The sequence below is a fragment of the Rana temporaria genome, chromosome 1 (assembly GCF_905171775.1).
Source record: "Rana temporaria chromosome 1, aRanTem1.1, whole genome shotgun sequence".
NCBI lineage: Eukaryota > Metazoa > Chordata > Amphibia > Anura > Ranidae > Rana > Rana temporaria.
Genome location: NC_053489.1, coordinates 562,658,269 through 562,679,680, shown reverse-complemented (window position 1 = coordinate 562,679,680; position 21,412 = coordinate 562,658,269). Strand labels below are relative to the sequence as shown.

General features: G+C 40.5%; 1 protein-coding gene across 21 annotated transcripts in view; it reads left to right on the top strand.

The window, feature by feature from the left end:
• Positions 1 to 21,412, top strand: part of SORBS2 (sorbin and SH3 domain containing 2) — a 396,754-nt gene that overhangs the window by 351,779 nt on the left and 23,563 nt on the right. For 19 of the 21 annotated variants that reach the window (XM_040334275.1, XM_040334288.1, XM_040334284.1 and 16 more), the window contains 5 exons: positions 1,645 to 1,759; positions 1,883 to 2,011; positions 6,994 to 7,182; positions 16,250 to 17,059; positions 19,277 to 19,399. In XM_040334275.1, the coding sequence (XP_040190209.1) occupies positions 1,645 to 1,759; positions 1,883 to 2,011; positions 6,994 to 7,182; positions 16,250 to 17,059; positions 19,277 to 19,399 (1,366 nt within the window). The remainder of the gene's footprint in view (positions 1 to 1,644; positions 1,760 to 1,882; positions 2,012 to 6,993; positions 7,183 to 16,249; positions 17,060 to 19,276; positions 19,400 to 21,412) is intronic. The other 2 variants (XM_040334305.1, XM_040334308.1) reach the window with 2 other exon arrangements.

Below are 21,412 nucleotides of genomic sequence, written 5' to 3'. Positions count from 1 at the left end.
TTCTGAATTGGCGTATCTAGCCGATTTACATATCTCTAGGCGTAAATCAGCGTACACGCCCCTAACGGCCATCGTAAATATGCAGTTAAGATACGACGGCGTAGGAGTCTTACGCTGGTCGTATCTTATACAAATTCTGGCGTATCTGATTCTTTGAATCAGGCGCCAAGATACGACGGCTCAAACTCAGAGATACAACGGCGTATCTGGAGATACACCGTCGTATCTCCTACGTGAATCTGGGCCTATATATTCACATGCTTAAATAAAACAAGGGTACAGCAGTGTCAAGCCAGGTGCCACATGGTCATCTGCATGGATAGATGAATGCATAGAGTGAGTATACATATGTACAGGTGTCATCTTAACAGTATTTGATGGAATGATAAAGTGTGAAGAACTGGTAAAAAACATGGAAAGTATAATTCATCAAATATATCATCATGAAGTATGTGTAGCATCCATACTAGCCTGACGCGTTTCGTGTATATAACACTCCTCAGGGGCAGATGCTTGACTTATCTAAAAAGAATATATATAAATTAAGGTAAGATATAATGGGTACAAATTATTAATGATTATATTATAACCAGTAACCATACTGTTTTGGCCGTGGCTCCATGCATGCCGCATTCATTCAGTTTAGATTCTATGCAAGTACCCTAGGTGGACATTTTTCCATCTCGTACTGGTTATAATATAATCATTAATAATTTTTACCCATTATATATAGCATTAATGTACTTATTTTGCAAAAATAAAACTGCTTTACATTAATTCTACACAGGCTTACCTCACTCTCTTCATAGCCATTCAAAAACACTTCTTACTTCTGCCTTACTTCCTGGACAGACTATAGGTCATGAGTTGACCAGCTGAGGGTAGATGATGAAGAGTGTGTGCTAATGACCTATAGTTTGTCCAGGAAGTAAGGCAGAAGTAATTGAGCAGTGTGTTTAAACCGCTGTGAAGAAGTGAGGTAAGCCTGTGTAGACCTAATGGAAAGCTGTTTTATTTTTGCAAAATAAGTACATTAATGCTATATTAGTACATAGGGAGCTGGAATTTAGATTTTGTTTTTTAAAGCGAACAGAGGTGAACTTAGCCTTTCAAGTGAGTGACTCAAAGTACCGAAACCATTAAATTAACTTAACAGCCAGCGCCTAGCCTTTTGAGAAGGAATGGTAAGCATTGGTAGCGTCCACACTTCCTCAGTACAGGCTTTATTAAAATGTCACAAACTTATATATTTTCTTCTTGTTTTTTTCTGAAAACTTTAAATTTGTTTCTTTTTAACAAAATAAATTAACAGATTTGGAAGAGGGATATAGTAAAATCCTCTGTAGTAAAAAGTTATTGCTACCAAAAAATTACATCACAGTAATACACAAATATTGTGCCACAGAGTGAGTATTAAAGCTGTTTGACTTGGTCCCTTTTCCTTGCATTCCAGTATGTGGACGTGAACATAGAGAAAAGTACAACTCCATACATGACACTAAAGCCAGGTTTTATCACCTGCAACACAATAATTTACTGTGTAAACAATGTCCAAGTACTCAGTTGTAGTTTTACTGCACAGTTTAAAACAGATTGTGATAATTACAAAGGGTGCTGTATGTGAAATAATTCTCTGCTTTTCAGGGAGCTGTCTTTTAAGAAAGGAGACACTGTGTACATCCTCAGGAAAATAGACAAGAATTGGTATGAAGGGGAACATCATGGACGAGTGGGAATATTTCCAATTTCCTATGTTGAGGTTAGTAGATCTTTCATTGTATTTTAGCCATTGTGTCAAGGTGTGTAAAATGATGTGAATGTACAGTATATAAAACACCTAAATTACCTTAGTAACTTATTTTTCATTATTTATTTTTAAAAGAAAATACGTCCAGCCGAGAAAGCACAACCAGTGAGACCTCCACCACCAGCACAAGTGCGAGAGATTGGAGAAGCAATTGCCAAATATAATTTCACTGCTGACACAAATGTGGAACTAACACTCAAAAAGGTAATAATGTGGTGGTAAGCAAACAAACTTAAATATTTTAGTGATGACTCCCAATGGTGGACAGATACTAGCTAAGTTAGATTTTGGGGATCCCACGTATGGCACCCAGCATCTCTGCCAAGTTGAATTCGATTTTATTTAAAGAATAAATTTTTATTGAAAAATGTGGCACACAGGCAATGAAAAAACAATGGAATACTGCACTGTCAACAGTGCATAAAATGACAGTGGGTGCTATGAGCAAAGAATAACAAACGGCACAAAGAATAATTCGTAGAAAACTGTATGGACTTCCGTTGGCTGCAGGTTTAAGCCACTGCTTGGACGGACATATTACTGGGGGCTAAAGAAGAAACCTGAGCCCAAAACCAGGGCAAGCTCAGCGAGCGCTGCACGGAGCATTGGATTCCTCAGAACATGAGTAGTGCCAGGAATCCAACAGAATGATTCAATAGGTGCAACTTTTGTAACATAAAATTGAGGGTAAGAGAAAAGCAGAGAAGGAAAGAAAAAGAGGAGAGCAGAAAGATAAGATGGTGTCTGACAGGGGCTGGGGGGGTCAGTCTATATAGACTATAATAATTAATTATGTAGGAAACTCAATCCAAGAAAACCACAGGTCCCTGAACATAATAAAGTTTTCATTGGCTGTGGCCAGTAGCTCCTCTATTTGCATTAATATGGTTTAGGTTAGCAACCCATTCCCTGGGTCATGTGGGACTTCCAATGTCTAGAAATCAAAACATGACCCACTATAATTAAGAATTTGTACAGACTTTTTTAATTGTGTATAATGGAGCTAGGCATCTGTACAGACTATTTTAATTGTGTATGATGGAGCCAGGCATCATAGAGAGCAGGGCTACTTCCGGTGTCGCTGGTCATGTCCTTTCCCGTAATAAGGTGGTTTAATTTTAGGACAGGGCCAGCACACATGAAGATGTGTACCACCTGACTTACCACATTTCCAACATTGTTCAGGTAAAGACCGTATAATCCTGTGTAGTGAGATCGGACAACAATACCATTGGGGTCAGGATTTTGTAGTTCTTTTCCTGTGACTGGGAAGCTAGCATTAGTTTGAAAGTGAGAAGAAAGACTTTGTTCTAATCCTTTGGGGAGGGAGTATGTCCCCAGCTCTGGCTTCCAGTCTTGGATGTGAAATGGGTGATTGCAAAATGCATTCGATAAAAAGATGCCAAAGAGTGTGGATACAGCACAAAGACATTATGTGTCAGTGAGGCATAGCTCCTCAAATTAGGTGAGGTCGATGTGAACACAGTCCTTGTCAAGCATGTCATAAAAGTGTGGAAGTTGAAATTAAGGCAGCCACTAGCCTCCGTGAAGGGCGCAATGTCTCGCAACAGTTTTAACCCAGTTGGATCAAATGCCTGTAGGATCGGTGATGGAGTCGGTGCTCGCCATCGGAGGGAGACTTCAGTGTTCAATCCAGGTGGAAACTCTGGGTTTCCCAGGATCATGGGGCCAGGATAAGAGGAAATGCTGTATGTCTTGAGTGCCCTTTCCCAAATGGACAGTGTAGGCGGTGGTGGGCAATCTGTGGGCTGGATCCAGGCGAGAAATGTCAATGGTACCTGAGAAATGTAAATTTCGAGATGAACCAACTGTTTAGAGGAACTGCGATGGAACCAATCCAAGACCCTACACAACACCACTGCAGAGTGATAGAATCTGAGGTAGGAGAGTCCAGCACCGCTATCAATACTGCATTTTACCAGAATATCATAGCGACGGCAAGCCAAGGATCTTGGCCAGAGAAATATGAGAAGTACTGAACATGCGGATCGAAAGAGCAGGAATTTGAATTGGTTTTAAAAACCATATAGGAATCTAGGAAGGATTTTTATCTTAAAGAGGGACATCCACCACATCCAAGAATCTTTTAGGCATGACCAAGTTTTGAGATGTTGTTGTAAGGCAGTCAGTACATGAAGGTAATTCAGTTCATATAGTTTGTGAAGCTGTTAAGGGATCTGTACGTCCAGGTATTCGATGGAGGGCAATGCCCATTGACACAAAACTTTTTGACCAAGAAGTCTAGGGTGCCTGGGGCAACGAAAACTCCAGGCATTGAGATTTTGAGGAATTTATTTTAAAATTGCTGGTGGTCAAGTTCCTGTAACATGGAGGGGAAGGTGATGTGCGGGTTAGTAACATGCAGCAGGAGATCTCCATTGCTATAATATACCGCAGGTAAAATAAGTATTGTACATGTCATCGTTTTTTTTGGTAAATATATTTCTAAAGGTGCTATTGACATGACCTTTTCATCACATGTCGGTAACAACCCCATACAAGCCATACATACAAAGAAACTAAAACATATACATTCAGAAAATTATGTGTAATAAAATGGAATGACACATGGAAAAAGTATTGAACACGCTAACTGAAATCTATTTAATACTTCGTACAAAATCCTATGTTAATGACAGCTTTAAGACACCTACTGTATGGAGAAACTAGTCGCTTGGATTGCTCAGGTGTGACTTCCACAAAAAAAAAAAGACTTTAAATCTTGAAGGTTCCATGGGCCTACTCCTATGAAGTCTGATCTTTAGTTCTTTCCACTAATCTTCTTTTGCATTCAAGTCAGGTGATTGCCTGAGCCATTCTAGCAGCTGTATTTTCTTGTGTGTTTGGGATCATTGTCTTGCTGAAATGTCCACCCTCATTTCATCTTCATCATCCTGGTAGATAAGCAGATTTAACTTCACTGTTGGTATGGGGTGTTTTACAGTGCCATTTGACCTCCAAACATGGTGTGTATTATGGCATCCAAAAAATTACAATTTGGTCTCATCTGACAAGACTAGATTATCTCAGTATTTCACAGGATTGTCTAAATGTTGTGCAGCACACTTTATACAAGCTTCAATATGCTTTTTCTTCAGCAATGGAGTCTTGCGTGTAGCATACGGGCCATGGTGATTAAGTGCATTACTTTCTTTGAAACAATTGTACCTGCTAATTCCAGGTCTTTCTGAAGTTCTACACAAGTGGTCCTTGATTTTTGGACAACACTTATGATAATTCTTTTCAACCCCCTTGCCATAAATCTTGCAAGGAGCACCTGGTCGTGGCAGGTTTATGGTGAAATTATGTTCTTTCCACTTCTGGATTATGGCCCCAACGATGCTCACTGGAATATTCAGAAGTTTAGAAATCCTTCTGTAACCAAAGGTCTTGAGAGAGCTCTTTGCTTTTACCCATCATGAGATGTTTCTTGTGTGACACCTTGGTAATGAGACACCTTTTTATTGGTCATCAGTTGAGACTGACCCAGCTGATATATATTTACACTGACAAGGGGCAGGATTGCCATTTAATTACTGATGGGTTTAAGCTGGTGTCTTGGCTTTTCATGCCTTTTTTACACCTCCCTTTGTCATGTGTTCAATACTTTTTCCATGTGTCATTCCATTTTATTACACATAACTTAATTTCTGAACTTGATTGTTTAGGTTTCTTTGTATGTATAGATTGCATGGGTTGTTACTGACATAGGGGTGAAAATGTCATGTCAATAGCAACTTTAAATATATATTTACCTAGACAAATGGTGACGTGTTCAATACTTATTTTACTCACTGTATATCGTGGTGAAAGGAGACAGGCCTGGTGCATACCATCAGAAATGCGGACTGGAGCTGAGAGCAGGCCATTCACCCTAATGCGAGCCGTTGGGCATGTATAACGTGCCATTGTTTTTGTTTGAATTCCAAAGGTAGGCCTATTTGCTCCAATGCTGTCTTCAGAAATCAAACGCTTTCTCATTGTCCTGTGAAAGAAGGCATAAGGGGAACTTGCGAGTTTGCCAATAGAATATAAGAGACAAGATTTTAATGGTGTTATCCTGCGCTTCTCATGAGGATACAAAACCCACTTGGTCCCAATCAATTAGGGAGGGAATAATAGATTGTAATGTATCTGCTAGTAGTTTGGTATAAATCTTGAGGTCAACGTAGATAAGGGAGATTGGATGGTAACTGGAGCGTTGGGTCGAATCTTTCTGGTCTTTAGGTATGAGGTGATGTAGGCTTCCTGATACTGGCTAGGGAAGAAAGACATGGGTTAAATTTGATTTGATTTGACATTAAATGAGATAAATGAATCGCGAGACAACGAAAAAAATGACAAGTGTTGCAGCAGTAATAAGTAATGTGGGCACTGCAGTGGTGTAGCAGGTTAAGACCATATGTGGACATTACCTAGATCAACTACATGCAAATGCAGCCCCTTTAGGAATGGAAACTTCTCCAGAATGACAGCCATCCATCATGGCATTTTGATATTTGAATAACTCCTCCCAAGAGTCGGGCCACTGCTTGTATCAGTGCTGAGGGCTTTTAAGAGGAGTACTGAGGCAGAGTGCTGTGATGTAGTGGTGGCCTCACTGGGTCTAAAAATAAGGTTTGTAATGAAATTGGAAAGGTTTAGTATCCTGGCTAGAGGAGAAAGGAGGAACCAGAGAAGGCAAATATAAGCAGATTAAACGTTGGCTTTAAAGTGGAATTCTATGCAGTAAGGTAAAAATCCTTCTGCCTGCAGCTTCCCCAGCAGCCCCCCTAAATGCATACCTGAGCCCAATCTCGATCCAGGTGTGTGTACGAGGGTCGAGGCTCTCTTGCTCCTTATTGGTTCAGATACAGCAATAGGAGCCATTGGCTATGGGGGCACTCAGCAGGGGGTGGAGCTCAGGTCACTGACGGGGGATCCCAGAAGAGGACCAGGGCTGCTCTGTGCAAAACCATTGCACAAGGCAGGGAGGTAGAACATGTTTGTTACTTTAATTTAAAAAAAAAGTCAAGCTTTACAATCCCATTAAGCACCATTCTTATTCACTGTTTGGTTTAACCCGTAGGCATTATACTTGGTTTCTGCTGGTTGTGTGGTCATGAGAAAAACATTAAATGATTTCTTCCACTACAGATGAAAACTAATTTGTCCTCACTTTCCAGGGTGACAAAGTGATGATTCTGAAAAAGGTGGATCAGAACTGGTATGAGGGTAAAATTCCAGGCACAAATAGGCAGGGCATTTTTCCTGTCTCCTATGTTGACATAATCAAAAAGAGTTCCTCTAAAAGCCCTGGTGAATCACCTGATCGGTATTCCACTGACAGGTTACACAACTCGACCACAAGCACGGTAAGAAATGTTCTTCTTTTCAAATAAATAGGAGTAAGGCTGTAAACACAAAGACGTTAATTAAAAGCAGAAATAAGGTTTAGATTGCCCAGAAGAATAATGGATTGGAGGGTTGCTTCCATTTACTAGAAAGATTACATATTATAAGCAACATCTTTACATCCCTTCTTCTCTGTTTTTAATGCATCAACTGCAGAGAGGCGTCACTTGTGTACAAATGTTTGCTATAGGTGTTTGTCACAGAATAATGCTGTCACGACAGGAACTTGAAAATCTTCAAGTGATGTTTTCTGTGAATCATAGTTTACTTTAGAAAAGTAGATGGGACAGATGTCAGCAGAGAATGTCCACACAGTTACACACATAGGAATAAGTCTGAATTGAAATGTAGATGGTGCTGTTTATATACCTTTTGTAGAGTCAAAAATGATGTGTGAAATGCGGATTTGAATTATATTAGGCCTACGAAAGGAACAATAACATTGTATGATGATATGTGGATCATAAGGGGGGTACAGGCGTACCTGTAAGGGTCCCCAGGGACCTGGATGGCAACCCCATCTTTTTTTTATAATTTTTTTTACATTTTTATTTATTTCTTTTTGTAAGGGGGCCAGAGGTCCACAGATGGAAACCCCACTTTTTTTTAATAAAAAATGTTTTAATTACATTTTTTTGTAAGGAGCCCCCTCCGTTTCTCAACTTGCTGCCACCCCTACTTCTCAACTTGCGCGGCATCCCCCAACACTTTTTTATCATTTTTATTTAGTTTTTGTAAGGGGCCCAGAGGTCCCCAGATGGAAACCCCACTGTTTTATATATTTTTTTTTTTTTTTTTACATTTTTTTTTTTTTTTTTTTGTAAGGGACCCAGAGGTCCCCAGGGCCCTGGATGGCAACCCCACTTTTTCTTTTTATAAAAAATGTTTTAAATGTTTTAATAAAACATTTTTTGTAAGGGGCCCCCTCCACTTCTCAATTAGCAGCCCCCCGCTTATCAATATGCGGCGGCACTGAGGCTGTGTAAATTCCTGATGGCGGCCCTGGCTCTTGATCTTCTTAAAGTGGTAGTAAAGTCCCCCTGGACACTTCTACCTGCAGGTAATCTTATAATAAAGCTTACCTGTAGGTACATGGAATATCTTCTAAACGTGAGTGGTTTAGGAGAGATTCAGTGTCCCTGTAGCTTATGGACGGCATACCCGTGTTAGCGCAATAGTGATGTCATCGCAGCTCGGCCACTCAAAGAACAGCAGCCTGCGAACCTGGATGGGAGACTGGGTGAAGATGGAAGCCTTGTCAATGGTGACAACATGCCGCTGGAAATCTTGATTTCAAGGTAAGTGTTTCATAATGTGCTGGTATGCATTGCATACTAACACAGTATGACTTTACCTTGCAGGGGGAAAGGTAATCTGCTTTAAGACCCCTTCAAGCTAAAAGCACAAGCAATGAAAGTGTAATGCCCATCTCTAGAGAATATAGCAAGCAGTAGCAATCGGCTGTGTAAATCCAGCACCACGAATTGGCTGCTGACATATGTTTTGATCTATAAATTTGCATAGGCAAAACGATCTGATCAACTTGATTGCTTATGGTCTTCCATTTATGGTAACCTTTACATTAAAATCAGTATCTAATTTAGCAGCAAAGTTTTATATGATTAAACATAAAAGTTCTGCGTAAAGTTTATTCTTTTCTTTAATCAACCACGTGTCCCTTTTTACATGACAATTTTTTTAGTTTTTAGAAATTAGTCTCATTTCTGCATAGAAACCAATCAGATTCTAACCTCAGCTTGTTCAATTAAGCTTTGGGGAAAAAAAACCTGGAAGCTGATTGGCTTCTGTGCAGAATGGTGGCTAATTTTGCCCTAGCTTTAGTAAATAAACCCCACAGTTACCATTAGCTTAGTAAGACATAAACCCTGTAGTTCAGCATGTAAAAACATATGGTGTCTTGTGTAGTACTCACCTGTTAAGACCAAAAAAAAACTCTGATGCTATTTAGTTTAGCTGGGATATCAGAATTCTTAAAATGTAGGCTGTGTGCAGTCATCCCTCTAGGTCATGGGTGCTCAACCTGTGGCCCTCCAGCTGCTGCGAAACTACAAGTTCCATGATGCATTGCAAGGCTGACAGTTACAAGCATGACTCCCAAAGGCAGAGGTATGCTGGAACTTGTAGCTCTGCAACAGCTGCAGGCCAACAAGTTGAGCACCCATGCTCTAGGTCATAGTAGGTTAGAAGATTAATAGTTACAAGTGAAACTCCACCTCCACAATGAAGACTGCTACACAACTTATCTTGTGCTCTACAGCAGGGATATTCTATTGGCGGACCTCCAGCTGTTGCCGAACTAAAAGTCCCATGAGGCATAGCAAGACTGACAGCCTCAAGCATGACTCCCACAGGTAGAGGCATGATGGGACTTGTAGTTTTGTAACAGCTGGAGGTCCTCTAATTGCATATCCCTGCTCTACAGGGAAGTTCCTCCACTCTGCTCTGCAGTGCATACCAATACAGCTTTTGTTCCAGGCATACACAAAGAAGTTTTGTCTATAAAATCAGCTCTAAAGCCCACATATCAGGTAATTTATCTATGGCCATGAACGTAAAGGGGGATACAAGACTTGGACTGCTGGGACACACCGAGAACTAGAGCCCAGGAACATTTTATTGCAAGGAAAGCCAACTATAATTGTAAATGATAAATGTGTATACATTATTTATGTGGTATCAGATATTCTTTTTTTGTGTCCTGGCTTTGGTAGAACTGATATAATACAATTCATTAGCTCTCAGACACCCAAAACCTTGACAAATTTAAATATATCTAAAACCTGGAACAAAAATGTTATACATTGTATCTTACCAGTCCATATATATGGTGGCTGCTTTTGTTTTCACTTTTTTCAAGTAAATTTTCTGCAAAAAATACCTGTTGATCTCATTAGAAATCCTACATCCACGTAACTTCCTGTTTACTATACTGACATTTAAAACAATGTTATCAACTTTTTAGTTTTTTTTTTTAGGTTTTTCATGCTTATATAAAATAGTTTAGAAAAGTGTCAAGTGCTTATAATTCTAATTAGGGGAGTAGCTTAGATTGGCAATATTGATCCTTTTAGGTTAGGTTCACACTGCTGTGATCTGGTTATGTAAAGCAACTTGGATCCGGTTTGCATATTCCAGTGTTTCTCAACCTTTTTTTAGTCAAGGCACCCTTTAAAATTCTGCACAATGACGGAAACATTCACACATGTAGGACACCCAACAATAGAGGAGATCTAAATCGAACACACCTTTGCACATTGGTACCGACTAGTATTCCAATGTTTCTCTTCTCCATCACTCGGCTAATGTGACCCCAGTGCTGACAGAAAGAGACAGGGGAGGGGCAAACAAGTATGCTGCACAGGTACTCGATGTCTCCCCTATCAACCGATGATGACATTCGTTTTTAGGACGCCGGCAACTAGAGGGATGTAATGGTGCGCAATGAAAACCTATGGCTTTGTGTGACTAAAAACCTGTAATCCTGGTTGAAAAAGGCTTACATATTTTATGGGGGCAAAATCATGCTGGAATTGTACCAAAGTGGTACAGGAACATTTTCAAAAATTGTGCCTTGCTGAGTCACATTAGTGTGAACCGGCACCATTAAAAATAATGGGATTTCCATTGTCATATGATTTTGTTTGGTGAAGCCACATTTGAAATTGCAGTAGTGTGTACAAAACCATAGTCTGCATTCACACCTGAGCAGAGCATATTCTTTTTGATATTGATACATTTTACAAGCATTTTTGCACATGTATCCAGCTTTAGGGCCCTTTCACACGGAGCGGATCCGTATTGATCCGCCTCGTGTGTGTCCGTCGGCTCAGCGGGGATCATCCATAAATCCCAGCTGAGCTGTCGGCGGACAGGGCGGTCCCCGCACACTGTGCAGAGACCACCCTGTCTTTCCTCCGCTCTCCCCTATGGGGAATCGGATGAATACGGACCGTGTGATACAACTACTAACATGGCCAAGACCAAAGAGCTGTCCAAAGACACTAGAGACAAAATTGTACACCTCCACAAGGCTGGAAAGGGCTACGGGGAAATTGCCAAGCAGCTTGGTGAAAAAAGGTCCACTGTTGGAGCAATCATTAGAAAATGGAAGAAGCTAAACATGACTGTCAATCTCCCTCCGACTGGGGCTCCATGCAAAATATCGCCTCGTGGGGTCTCAATGATCCTAAGAAAGGTGAGAAATCAGCCCAGGACTACACGGGAGGAGCTGGTCAATGACCTGAAAAGAGCTGGGACCACCGTTTCCAAGGTTACTGTTGGTAATACACTAAGACGTCATGGTTTGAAATCATGCATGGCACGGAAGGTTCCCCTGCTTAAACCAGCACATGTCAAGGCCCGTCTTAAGTTTGCCAATGACCATTTGGATGATCCAGAGGAGTCATGGGAGAAAGTCATGTGGTCAGATGAGACCAAAATAGAACTTTTTGGTCATAATTCCACTAACCGTGTTTGGAGGAAGAAGAATGATGAGTACCATCCCAAGAACACCATCCCTACTGTGAAGCATGGGGGTGGTAGCATCATGCTTTGGGGGTGTTTTTCTGCACATGGGACAGGGCGACTGCACTGTATTAAGGAGAGGATGACCGGGGCCATGTATTGCGAGATTTTGGGCAACAACCTCCTTCCCTCAGTTAGAGCTTTGAAGATGGGTCGAGGCTGGGTCTTCCAACATGACAATGACCCGAAGCACACAGCCAGGATAACCAAGGAGTGGCTCTGTAAGAAGCATATCAAGGTTCTGGCGTGGCCTAGCCAGTCTCCAGACCTAAACCCAATAGAGAATCTTTGGAGGGAGCTCAAACTCCGTGTTTCTCAGCGACAGCCCAGAAACCTGACTGATCTAGAGAAGATCTGTGTGGAGGAGTGGGCCAAAATCCCTCCTCCAGTGTGTGCAAAGCTGGTGAAAAACTACAAGAAACGTTTGAACATAAAACAAACAATACCCCAAAACCCTAAAGGATTAATGGGTACACAATATAAAACACTGAGTTCGGGAAACCACTGTTAAGATGTTAGATTGTTCTCGTGCTGTTCACTGTTTCAGCCATAATATGATTTTCTATGATTGAATTTTAGATATAGCTAGTGCTAAATGGAGTTCTAACCTAGGCCCCATTCACACAGTTTTTCTGTGTTATGCACATTGGCGAAAGGTGGTGCCATTCATTCTGATTGGCACCCCAACGCACCTTCCCAATGCACATGTGTTTCTGTGTACTACACTGCCAACAAAGCCGCATGCACAATTTTTGGGTGGATCAAATTGACAGTGCAACAATGTAAACCAGCCTTAAAGAGACCCTGTTCACTTTTTGTTTTATTTTTCCTTTGGAAAAAAAAACAATTAATTTAGTCCTAAATTGACTCAAAGGCCCCTCCATCCCTGTGAGGCAAAACTTTCTAAAAACAATGCTGGGTGCCGCCATCTTGTATATGATGTCAGCAGTACGCAGCAGACTTTGCAGTTCTCCATTTTTACATGATGCATCAGCCTGCATGTGCACCAAGGAGGCTGGCTTGTGAGCGCACTCCCCATGTTCAGAAGAAGTTGCAAACAAAACAGCATGTTTTCAGTCTGCACTGTCCTATCAAGCTGACATGCTCTCCTGCACTCAGGGTGTCAAACCAGCTCTCACAAGGCCATACCAGTAGGCACAGCAGAAGATCTCTGACATCACAGGAGAATAGAGTAGCTAGGGAACAGGCCATTCCTAAAGTGCTCAATAGCCCCAGTGTGGGTCAGATTCACAATGTTTTGTTTTTGTGTACTGTATATATACGAGATACTTCTATGCTGTTTTATATGTGCTATCAAATATATTATTTTTTCATTAGTGACAGGGTTCCTAACTATTCCTAGTCTGTCTATAAAAATCAGCTACTTTGTCAATAAAATTCACAAGCATACAGAACATTCCTTGGGCTTTGCAATGTTACTAGTTCTGCTAATGAACAGGATATCGATTATTAGTTGCCACGAAATTGTACACTTACCGTATATATGTTTTACTATATGAATATGTATAACACAGAGCTGCCTGTTATCTTAACCCCCTTTATGGGTAATATAAAAAGGGTCTGTCTATAATAAAACTAGTGTTATGATAATTATCATTAAATTATAATTATATTGTTATCATTTTTTAGTTATTGCTCTCCTATGTAACATTTAACTGAAAGACAAGCCATTATGCTGTCCCAAACTTCTAAGTACCTACAGCAGGAATACCTATTTCCTTTTTTCTGATGTAAACCGTCTTTAAGAGCAGTATTATAACACATGAAGTGGTGGTGCCAAGACACTACTGCACATACCTGCAGATTTCTTCCTAAGGACCCAATAAGGAGAACTCGGGGCACTATATTATGCTGATACCAACTATGAGGTCAGAGCTTTCACCAACCATTTGATGGGTGACAAACGGTTAGGTACAGACCAAAGTGCTGACTTCTAGCTCTATAGTAAATATTTAAATTACAGCTCATCCAGGAATTTCGGATCCCTGCAGTGTTTTGAAAGAAGTCTGCAGATATGTGTTTCCACCTTTGGGTGCCTGGGTTTACTTTATTTTATCACATTAACCTGGTTTAGGTTTACTGGTATTTTTAAATCTGTAGAGAACAATATTGGGATAGACTTTTCATTATCAGTAGCTACAATAGACCATAAGCGAGCTTTGATTGTGCTAACTGTACAAATAACAATATGATCTTATATAAACATGCTTTACCCCTTTCACTACTGGTGTGGGAACCCAGTGGGCCTCACTCATGCTAGTATCTGAAGGAAGTTTCAGACTGTGTGTGCTGCCTTTTAGCAGCCATCTCCATTTCATCCCCCCAGAGTATAAAGAAAGAGTCTGCTTGGTTGGTGTATGAAAAGTCTTCCCTTGTTCACTTTCATATATGAGACCCATTTGGGGGGATTTAGTAAAACTGGAGAGTGCAAAATCTGGTGCAGCTCTGCATATAAACCAATTAGCTTCCAGTTTTTTTTGTCAAAGCTTAACCACTTGCCAATCATATAACCTAGATATATGGCGGCTCGGCTGTGCCAGATCATGTACCTAGTGATATAACACAGCAGATGTCGATTACTGGGTGCCAGCCAATGGACTACTGCTGACCCCCGGCAATTGTCATGAATTTACACAGGACAGTGAGGAAGTAATAGATTTTCTTTCCCTGCAAAGCAGGGAATAAAATCTATTACTTCCCCCCAGTCAAAGCACCACACAAAGTACACATAAACATTGGCTAGGCACACATTTGATTACCCTAGATCAGGGATAAGCAATTAGCGGACCTCCAGATGTTGCCAAACTACAAGTCCCATGAGGCATAGCGAGACTCTGAAAGCATCAAGCATGAAACCCAGAGGCAGAGGCATGATGGGACTTGTAGTTTGGCAACAGCTGGAGGTCCGCTAATTGCTTATCCCTGCCCTAGATGTTTAACCCCTTCCCATCCAGTGTCCATATTTTTAACACTGAACACTGTATTAGTGTCACTGGTTCCCAAAAAGTGTCAGTTAGTGTCCAAATGTCCACCACAGTATCGCAGTCCTGCTATAGGTCATTGATCGCCGCAAATACTAGTAATTTTTTTTTAAAATAAATAAAAATCTCAGTATATATATGCCATTGTTTGTGAAAACTATAACTTTTGCGCATTCCAATCAAACGCCCATTAAGATTTTTTAACAAAAAAAAATCGCAAAATACATATTGGCCTAAATTTATCCCAAAAAATTATTTAGAAAAAAAAAATTACATGCTTTATAGCAGAAAGTAAAAAGTATTGTTTTTATTCCAAAATTGACGGTCTTTTTTGGTTTATATCACAAAAAAAATCTAAAAAATGCAGTGGTGATCAAATACCACTAAAAGAAATCTCTATTTGTGGGAAAAAAAGGACATCAATTTTATTTGGGTACAGCGTCACAAAAAATGCCTTGGTCCTAAAGGGGGGTAAATCTGCTGAAGGTCAAGTGGTTAATTGAACAAGCTGAAGTTAGAAGCTGAATGGCTACCAAGAACAACTGCACCAGATTTGGCACTCTCCAGTAAATCAACCCCATTATGTTTATTGCGATGCAATGTCCCATTATGGTCCATTAGAAAGGATATATATAATATATTTATTTATTTACATTTTTTATTTTATATTTATATTTTGTTGTCTTGTTAGGTTTAGTTTTTAGTTTCTACTTTTAATGGCGGAGGCTTAAGGTGGGGATCATTTCTGCGCTGTACATATTATTAAATGCTGTAAAGTTTATTTTTGTACAGTTTGTTTTTCAACACTAAGGGGCATACTTATAAAGCAGTGACTGTGACTTTCACAAAACCTTCATTGGTGTTGAATCAATCACTGTCTTATAAAACATATACACCCAAAAAGATTTACTTGCAGCAAATGTTTAGTAAATGTCAGAATCACTGCTTCCTAAATATAACCCTGAGAGGGTTTTTTTTTTTATATTTCGAAATAAAATATATATTTAAAGAACATAGCAACACTATTGTTTTAGCTTAATCTGTATTTATAAATGAGCACCAATGGATTGGTTAAGATTTATAACAACTAAGCTGGTGTTTAAAGTAGATCAGAATACTAATACACTTGATACAGTCTTCAGAGTAAAGCTACATGCTGTCCAGACTTTTTCAGAGCTCCAGTTTAACATGTGTGTAGAAGAAGTCCACAGCTCAATCATGAAACTCATACTACTACTTTGAATAGGATGACTCAGGCATCTCTCAACATTTGACATTTAAAGCGCTGTCTATCAGCTGATAAAGTTACCCTTTTCAAATAGCTCTCTTGCTCCTTTGGTTTCATGTACGAATAGTTTCTGGCATGTGCACCTGCACAATGATATACTTTGTCATCTTTTATATCTTATACATTTCTTTTTCTGTTAACATTTTGTGTTACAGTTGTTTTTTTCTTAACCATATTTTTTTATTTCTAAAGTTGGCATCCACTAAAAGACTTCGTACTCCACCCCTTACTCTCAGGCCAACCTCTTGTACAGACTCTAGTAAAGGGAACTTTGAAGCTCTGACCAGTGAATGGTTGTCACTGACTGTCGGCTGTTCACCTTCAATCACACATGTCCCAACTCCACCACCTTTTCCTGACCACTTTCTAGCCCAAGTAGAAAAACCCGATGCCTTGCCATTAACAGTATTACAACCTGAACAGTGTTCTGCACATGGTGTCACTTCCCTTGATGGTCATTTTGTTCCTATTACACCTCCAAAGACCTCGTCGGGTCATCATCTTACAATACCCTCACCATTTTCAGATACAATGCTTTCCTCTCCTGTAATTCAGGAGCTTATTGCCCCTTCCATCTCTGGAACTTATATTGATAGCATTGAGAATGAGAAGCAGTTCAAATACCTGGACCAGACAGACTCAAATGGGACAATAAGCGCCAAAGAAGTCTCAGAGGTTTTTTCTGACCACAGAAGTACATCAGAGACTCCTGGGATCGACCTTGTTGTTTCAGAATGTACAACTGGGTCATCATCTCCAAGAAACCTGGCATCACTTGATGAACAGGAAGAAGAGATTTGTCAAGAACTGGTAACCATCATCCAAGGAGGTCAGCTGAACAGTCAAGATTCAGGGTTTTATAGGTGTGAGCCCCAAACAGAGCAGCATCCAAGACTCTACATAGAGGAAGATGTGACAAGTGACAATATAAAACCTCCAGTAGAAAGCATAGCACAGCCTGTTATAAGTCATGAAGAGTACTCACCCAGTATAAATCCTGAGGTATTTCAGTGCTTAACATCAAGCTACTCCATGTTGTGTTGTGTGTTTGTACAAAGCAGTGTTTTGTTTAAATATTTTTTATAACTAGTTATGACCTTCACCAAAAACTATAAATTGGCTTCAGGTGGAAAGTTATAGGGTTAAGAATGAATGTACAATCATGCATACCATAGTTCAGCCATAGAGAACATCCAACTCCATGAGAATTTTCTTCAGTCATTTTCCTTGTTAAGTTCTCACAAATGATAAGTGCCAGCCTAATAGACTTCAGTGAGGAATTCTTCTGCATTTAACCACTTAAGACCCGGACCTTTATGCATGTAATGCGATTCGGCACTGCGTCGCTTTAACTGACAATTGCGCGGTCGTGCGATGTGGCTCCCAAACAAAATTGGCGTACTTTTTTTCCCACAAATAGAGCTTTCTTTTGGTGGTATTTGATCACCTCTGCGGTTTTTATTTTTTGTGCTATAAACAAAAATAGAGCAACAATTTAAAAAAAAATTCAATATTTTTTACTTTTTGCTATAATAAATATCCCCCAAAAAGATATAATAAAAAAACGTTTTGTTTTCCTCAGTTTAGGCCGATACGTATTTTTCTACCTATTTTTGGTAAAAAAAATCGCAATAAGCGTTTATCGATTGGTTTGCGCAAAATTTATAGCGTTTACAAAATAGGAGATAGTTTTATTGCATTTTTATTATTATTTTTTTTACTACTAATGGCGGCGATCAGCGATTTTTTTCGTGACTGCGACATTATGGCGGATACATCGGACAGTTTTGACACATTTTTGGAACCATTGTCATTTTGACAGCAAAAAATGCTATTAAAATGCATTGTTTACTGTGAAAATGACAGTGCAGTTTAGGCGTTAACCCCTACAGCGCCCCCTAGTGGTTATGTGTGACCTCATATGTTTTTCTAACTGTAGGGAGGCGTGGCTGGACGTGTGACATCATTGATCGTGTTTCCCTATATTAGGCAACACACGATCAATGAAGCTGCCACTGTGAAGAACGGGGAAGCTGTGTTTACACACAGCTCTCCCTGTTCTTCAGCTCCAGTGACCGATCGCGGGACTCCAGCGGCGATCGGGTCCGCGGGTCCCGCGTTCACGGAGCTTTGTACCGGGTCGTGGGCGCGCGCCCGCGACCCACGGCTGGGCACTTAAAGAGGTCGTACAGGTACATGCTTCTGCCCAGCCGTGCCATTCTGCCAACGTATATCTGCAGGAGGCGGGAGTTAAGTGGTTAATCATGGGGATGCAAAGTTAGAAAAAAAAATCATATGAACATTATAATTGGATATTCACCTGCTGCATACATGGGTATGATTTTACATTGATCTTCAAATAGTTTGAGTAGAGATCTTCTAATCACTAGTAAAAAAACGGATGTTAGTGGAAAATAAATTATTATTTAAGAGTACTGAATTCTGCCATTCCACTCAAGGTTAGGCTATAGGTCCCACCAGCTAATGTGCTGCATTTTACCACCAATTACTAGTACTGTTCTTTTAGAACTTTTTCATCCCTTAGGCCCCTTTCACGCTGGGGTGGTTTGCAGGTGCTATTGCGCTAAAAATAGCGCCTGCAAACCAACCCTAAACAGTGGATGCTGTTTCTCCAGTGTGAAAGCCCGGGGGCTTTCACACTGGAGCGGCGCTAGCAGGATCGCTCCAAAAGTCCTGCTAGCAGCATCTTTGGAGCGGTGTGTTTACCGATCCTCCCCATTGAAATCAATGGGAAACCTTAGCTATACCGCCGACAATGCGCCTCTGCAGAGGCGCATTGCGGGCAGTATTAACCCTTTTTCGGCTGCTAGAGGGGGTTAAAACCGCACCACTAGTGGCCGAATACTTCCGCAATTCTGACGGTATAGCGCCGCTAAAATAAGCACCGCACCTCCCGCCCCAGTGTGAAAGGGGCCTTCATTTTAAAATCTACTCAGTCTGTTTGATCTGGTCTATCATTATACTTTGGTAAAAAAAAGCCCAAGCTCAGATAAGGGTATTGTGCAATGCATAAATATAATGTTGAATACGTACATTTTTTTTGTACGTGTGAATTATTCAATGGAAAAGCAAAGTAATTCCAAATTCTCAAGAGATACAATTTTGAACATTGGGTATTTGATGTCCCGTTTTTTCTAAAGATTTAAAAACTCCACTATTTCTTCTGGAACACAAAGATATCCTGTACCCTTTTCCCAGCTTCCTCCTAGTCATCCTGTTGTCTCTACGTCTTCACCTTCACTTTATCAGTCTTCTGCATCCCACTTCTCTCCTCTAACCAAATTCACATCCAGGCAAGATACACAATCTCAGCGGGTTAAGGTAACACCATTCTGCATGCAGTTTTTATATTTTTCAAGTTTGCCGTTACCTTAAAAATGTTAAGTCTTTTATAAGATTAATCTCTGTAATATACAGTGGGCAAACTATCCAAAATATAACAATAGGCTTTAATTTGCTTAACTGCATGACAAAGTTTAATAGTGTGCCACTAACTGTGTGAGTAAATATAGTTGTATTTTTATAAATGTCAGCTTACCGAAAGATTGCAAATAGAATGACAATTAAAGCTTACAATTGAGCTTACTGTCCATCACTTGAACTTTTGGAAATAAGAGAAACCATTTCAGTTTATAGAAGAAAATGTACTTTGATGCAGGAAATATGTATTTTTTTTTATCAGGTCAAAACATAGCAGTTTTGACACTGAGGCCGGGTACTCACGAACAAACATGTACGGTGAAAGCGGTCCGTCGGACCGTTTTCACCGTACATGTCTGCCAGAGGGCTTCTGTACGATGGTTGTACACACCATCGTACAGAAGTCCGCGCGTAAACAATACGCGGGGCGTGTCCGCGTCGTCGCCGCGGCGATGATGCGGAGACGTGGGCGGGCCTGCCATTTAAAGGCTTCCACGCATGCGTCGAAGTCATTCGACGCATGCGAGGGACGGCAGGCGCCTGGACATGTACGGTAGGTCTGTACTGACGACCGTACATGTCCGAGCGGGCAGGATTCCAGCGGACGGTTTTAAAACACGTCCAGGAATATTTGTCCGCTGGGAAAAGGCCCGGCGGGCAAATGTTTGCTGGAATTCGGCCCGCTCGCGCCCACACACGACCAAACATGTCTGCTGAAACTGGTCCGCGGACCAGTTTCAGCATACATGTTTGGTCGTGTGTACGGGGCCTTACAAGTAACTTAAAGCTGCTGTTATGAGGCGTACTCAATGTTAAGTATGGCCGTCGTTCCCGCGTACAATTTTGAATTTTTTACCTTGTTTGTGTAAGTCATTCGCGAATAGGGATTTGCATAGAATGACGTCACCGTCGTGAGCATTGGCTTGTTCCCGGTTAATTTTGAGCATGCGCACTGGGATACCCCCACGGACGGCGCATGCGCATTTAAAAAAAAAACGTTTACGTCGGGTCACGACGTATTAACATAAACCACGCCCCCATCACAGAGATTTGAATGGCGCACCATTACGCTGCCAAAGATACACTACACCGCCGTAACTTACGGCGCAAATTCTTTCAGGATTAAAAAAAAAAGAACAAAGTTACGGCGGCGTAGTGTATCTTAGATACGCTGCGCCCGGCGCAGAGGTACGTGGATCTGCACCAAGATCTGTATACTTCACTATGTGGGTGGTCAGCAATTAAATAGGCCCAGACAGGCTGCCTGGAAAACCAGATATATATTTATTAACATGCATTTATTCTGTATTTATTTGTATACACGCTGCTTTCTTGAATTCCCCAGAATATCAGCAGGTGAAGGACAGTGTTTGTGTTCATGTTACACAGGCTAAACTGTCAAGCATTTATATTGTTGTGCCTTGCCTGGTACAGCATTACTTTCAGCTGTTGCTGAATTCTTATGAGTAACTACAAATAAACACTTTAACACACTTTAAAATGTAGGCAGCTGTTTTCTTTTTAGTTCACATTTATGCTTAAAAAAGGGACCACACACACATGCATTACAGATCACAAATAGCACAGAAAGTGACTCTATTTTTATACTGTAGGTACACCGCACAGTCTCAGTCTCATAATTTAGAATTACATTGTTGATCCTAAATCAAGTAACACTGATTTCCCTTTTAAAGTCTTTCCATCAAACTACAGTTAAGCTGCCTAATAAATTCCTGAAAAAGGACGATGTTTCATTAGCAAGTTTTATGAGGTCTATATATAGCAACAAAAGGATTTCTAACAATAAACTATCTGCTTCATAAAGTTAATTTATTTGGCTTATCTTTAATAACAGGTGGCTAATAGTGTTACACAGGGTTGGAGCAATGATCAGTTGTTGTTTTGCATCAAACA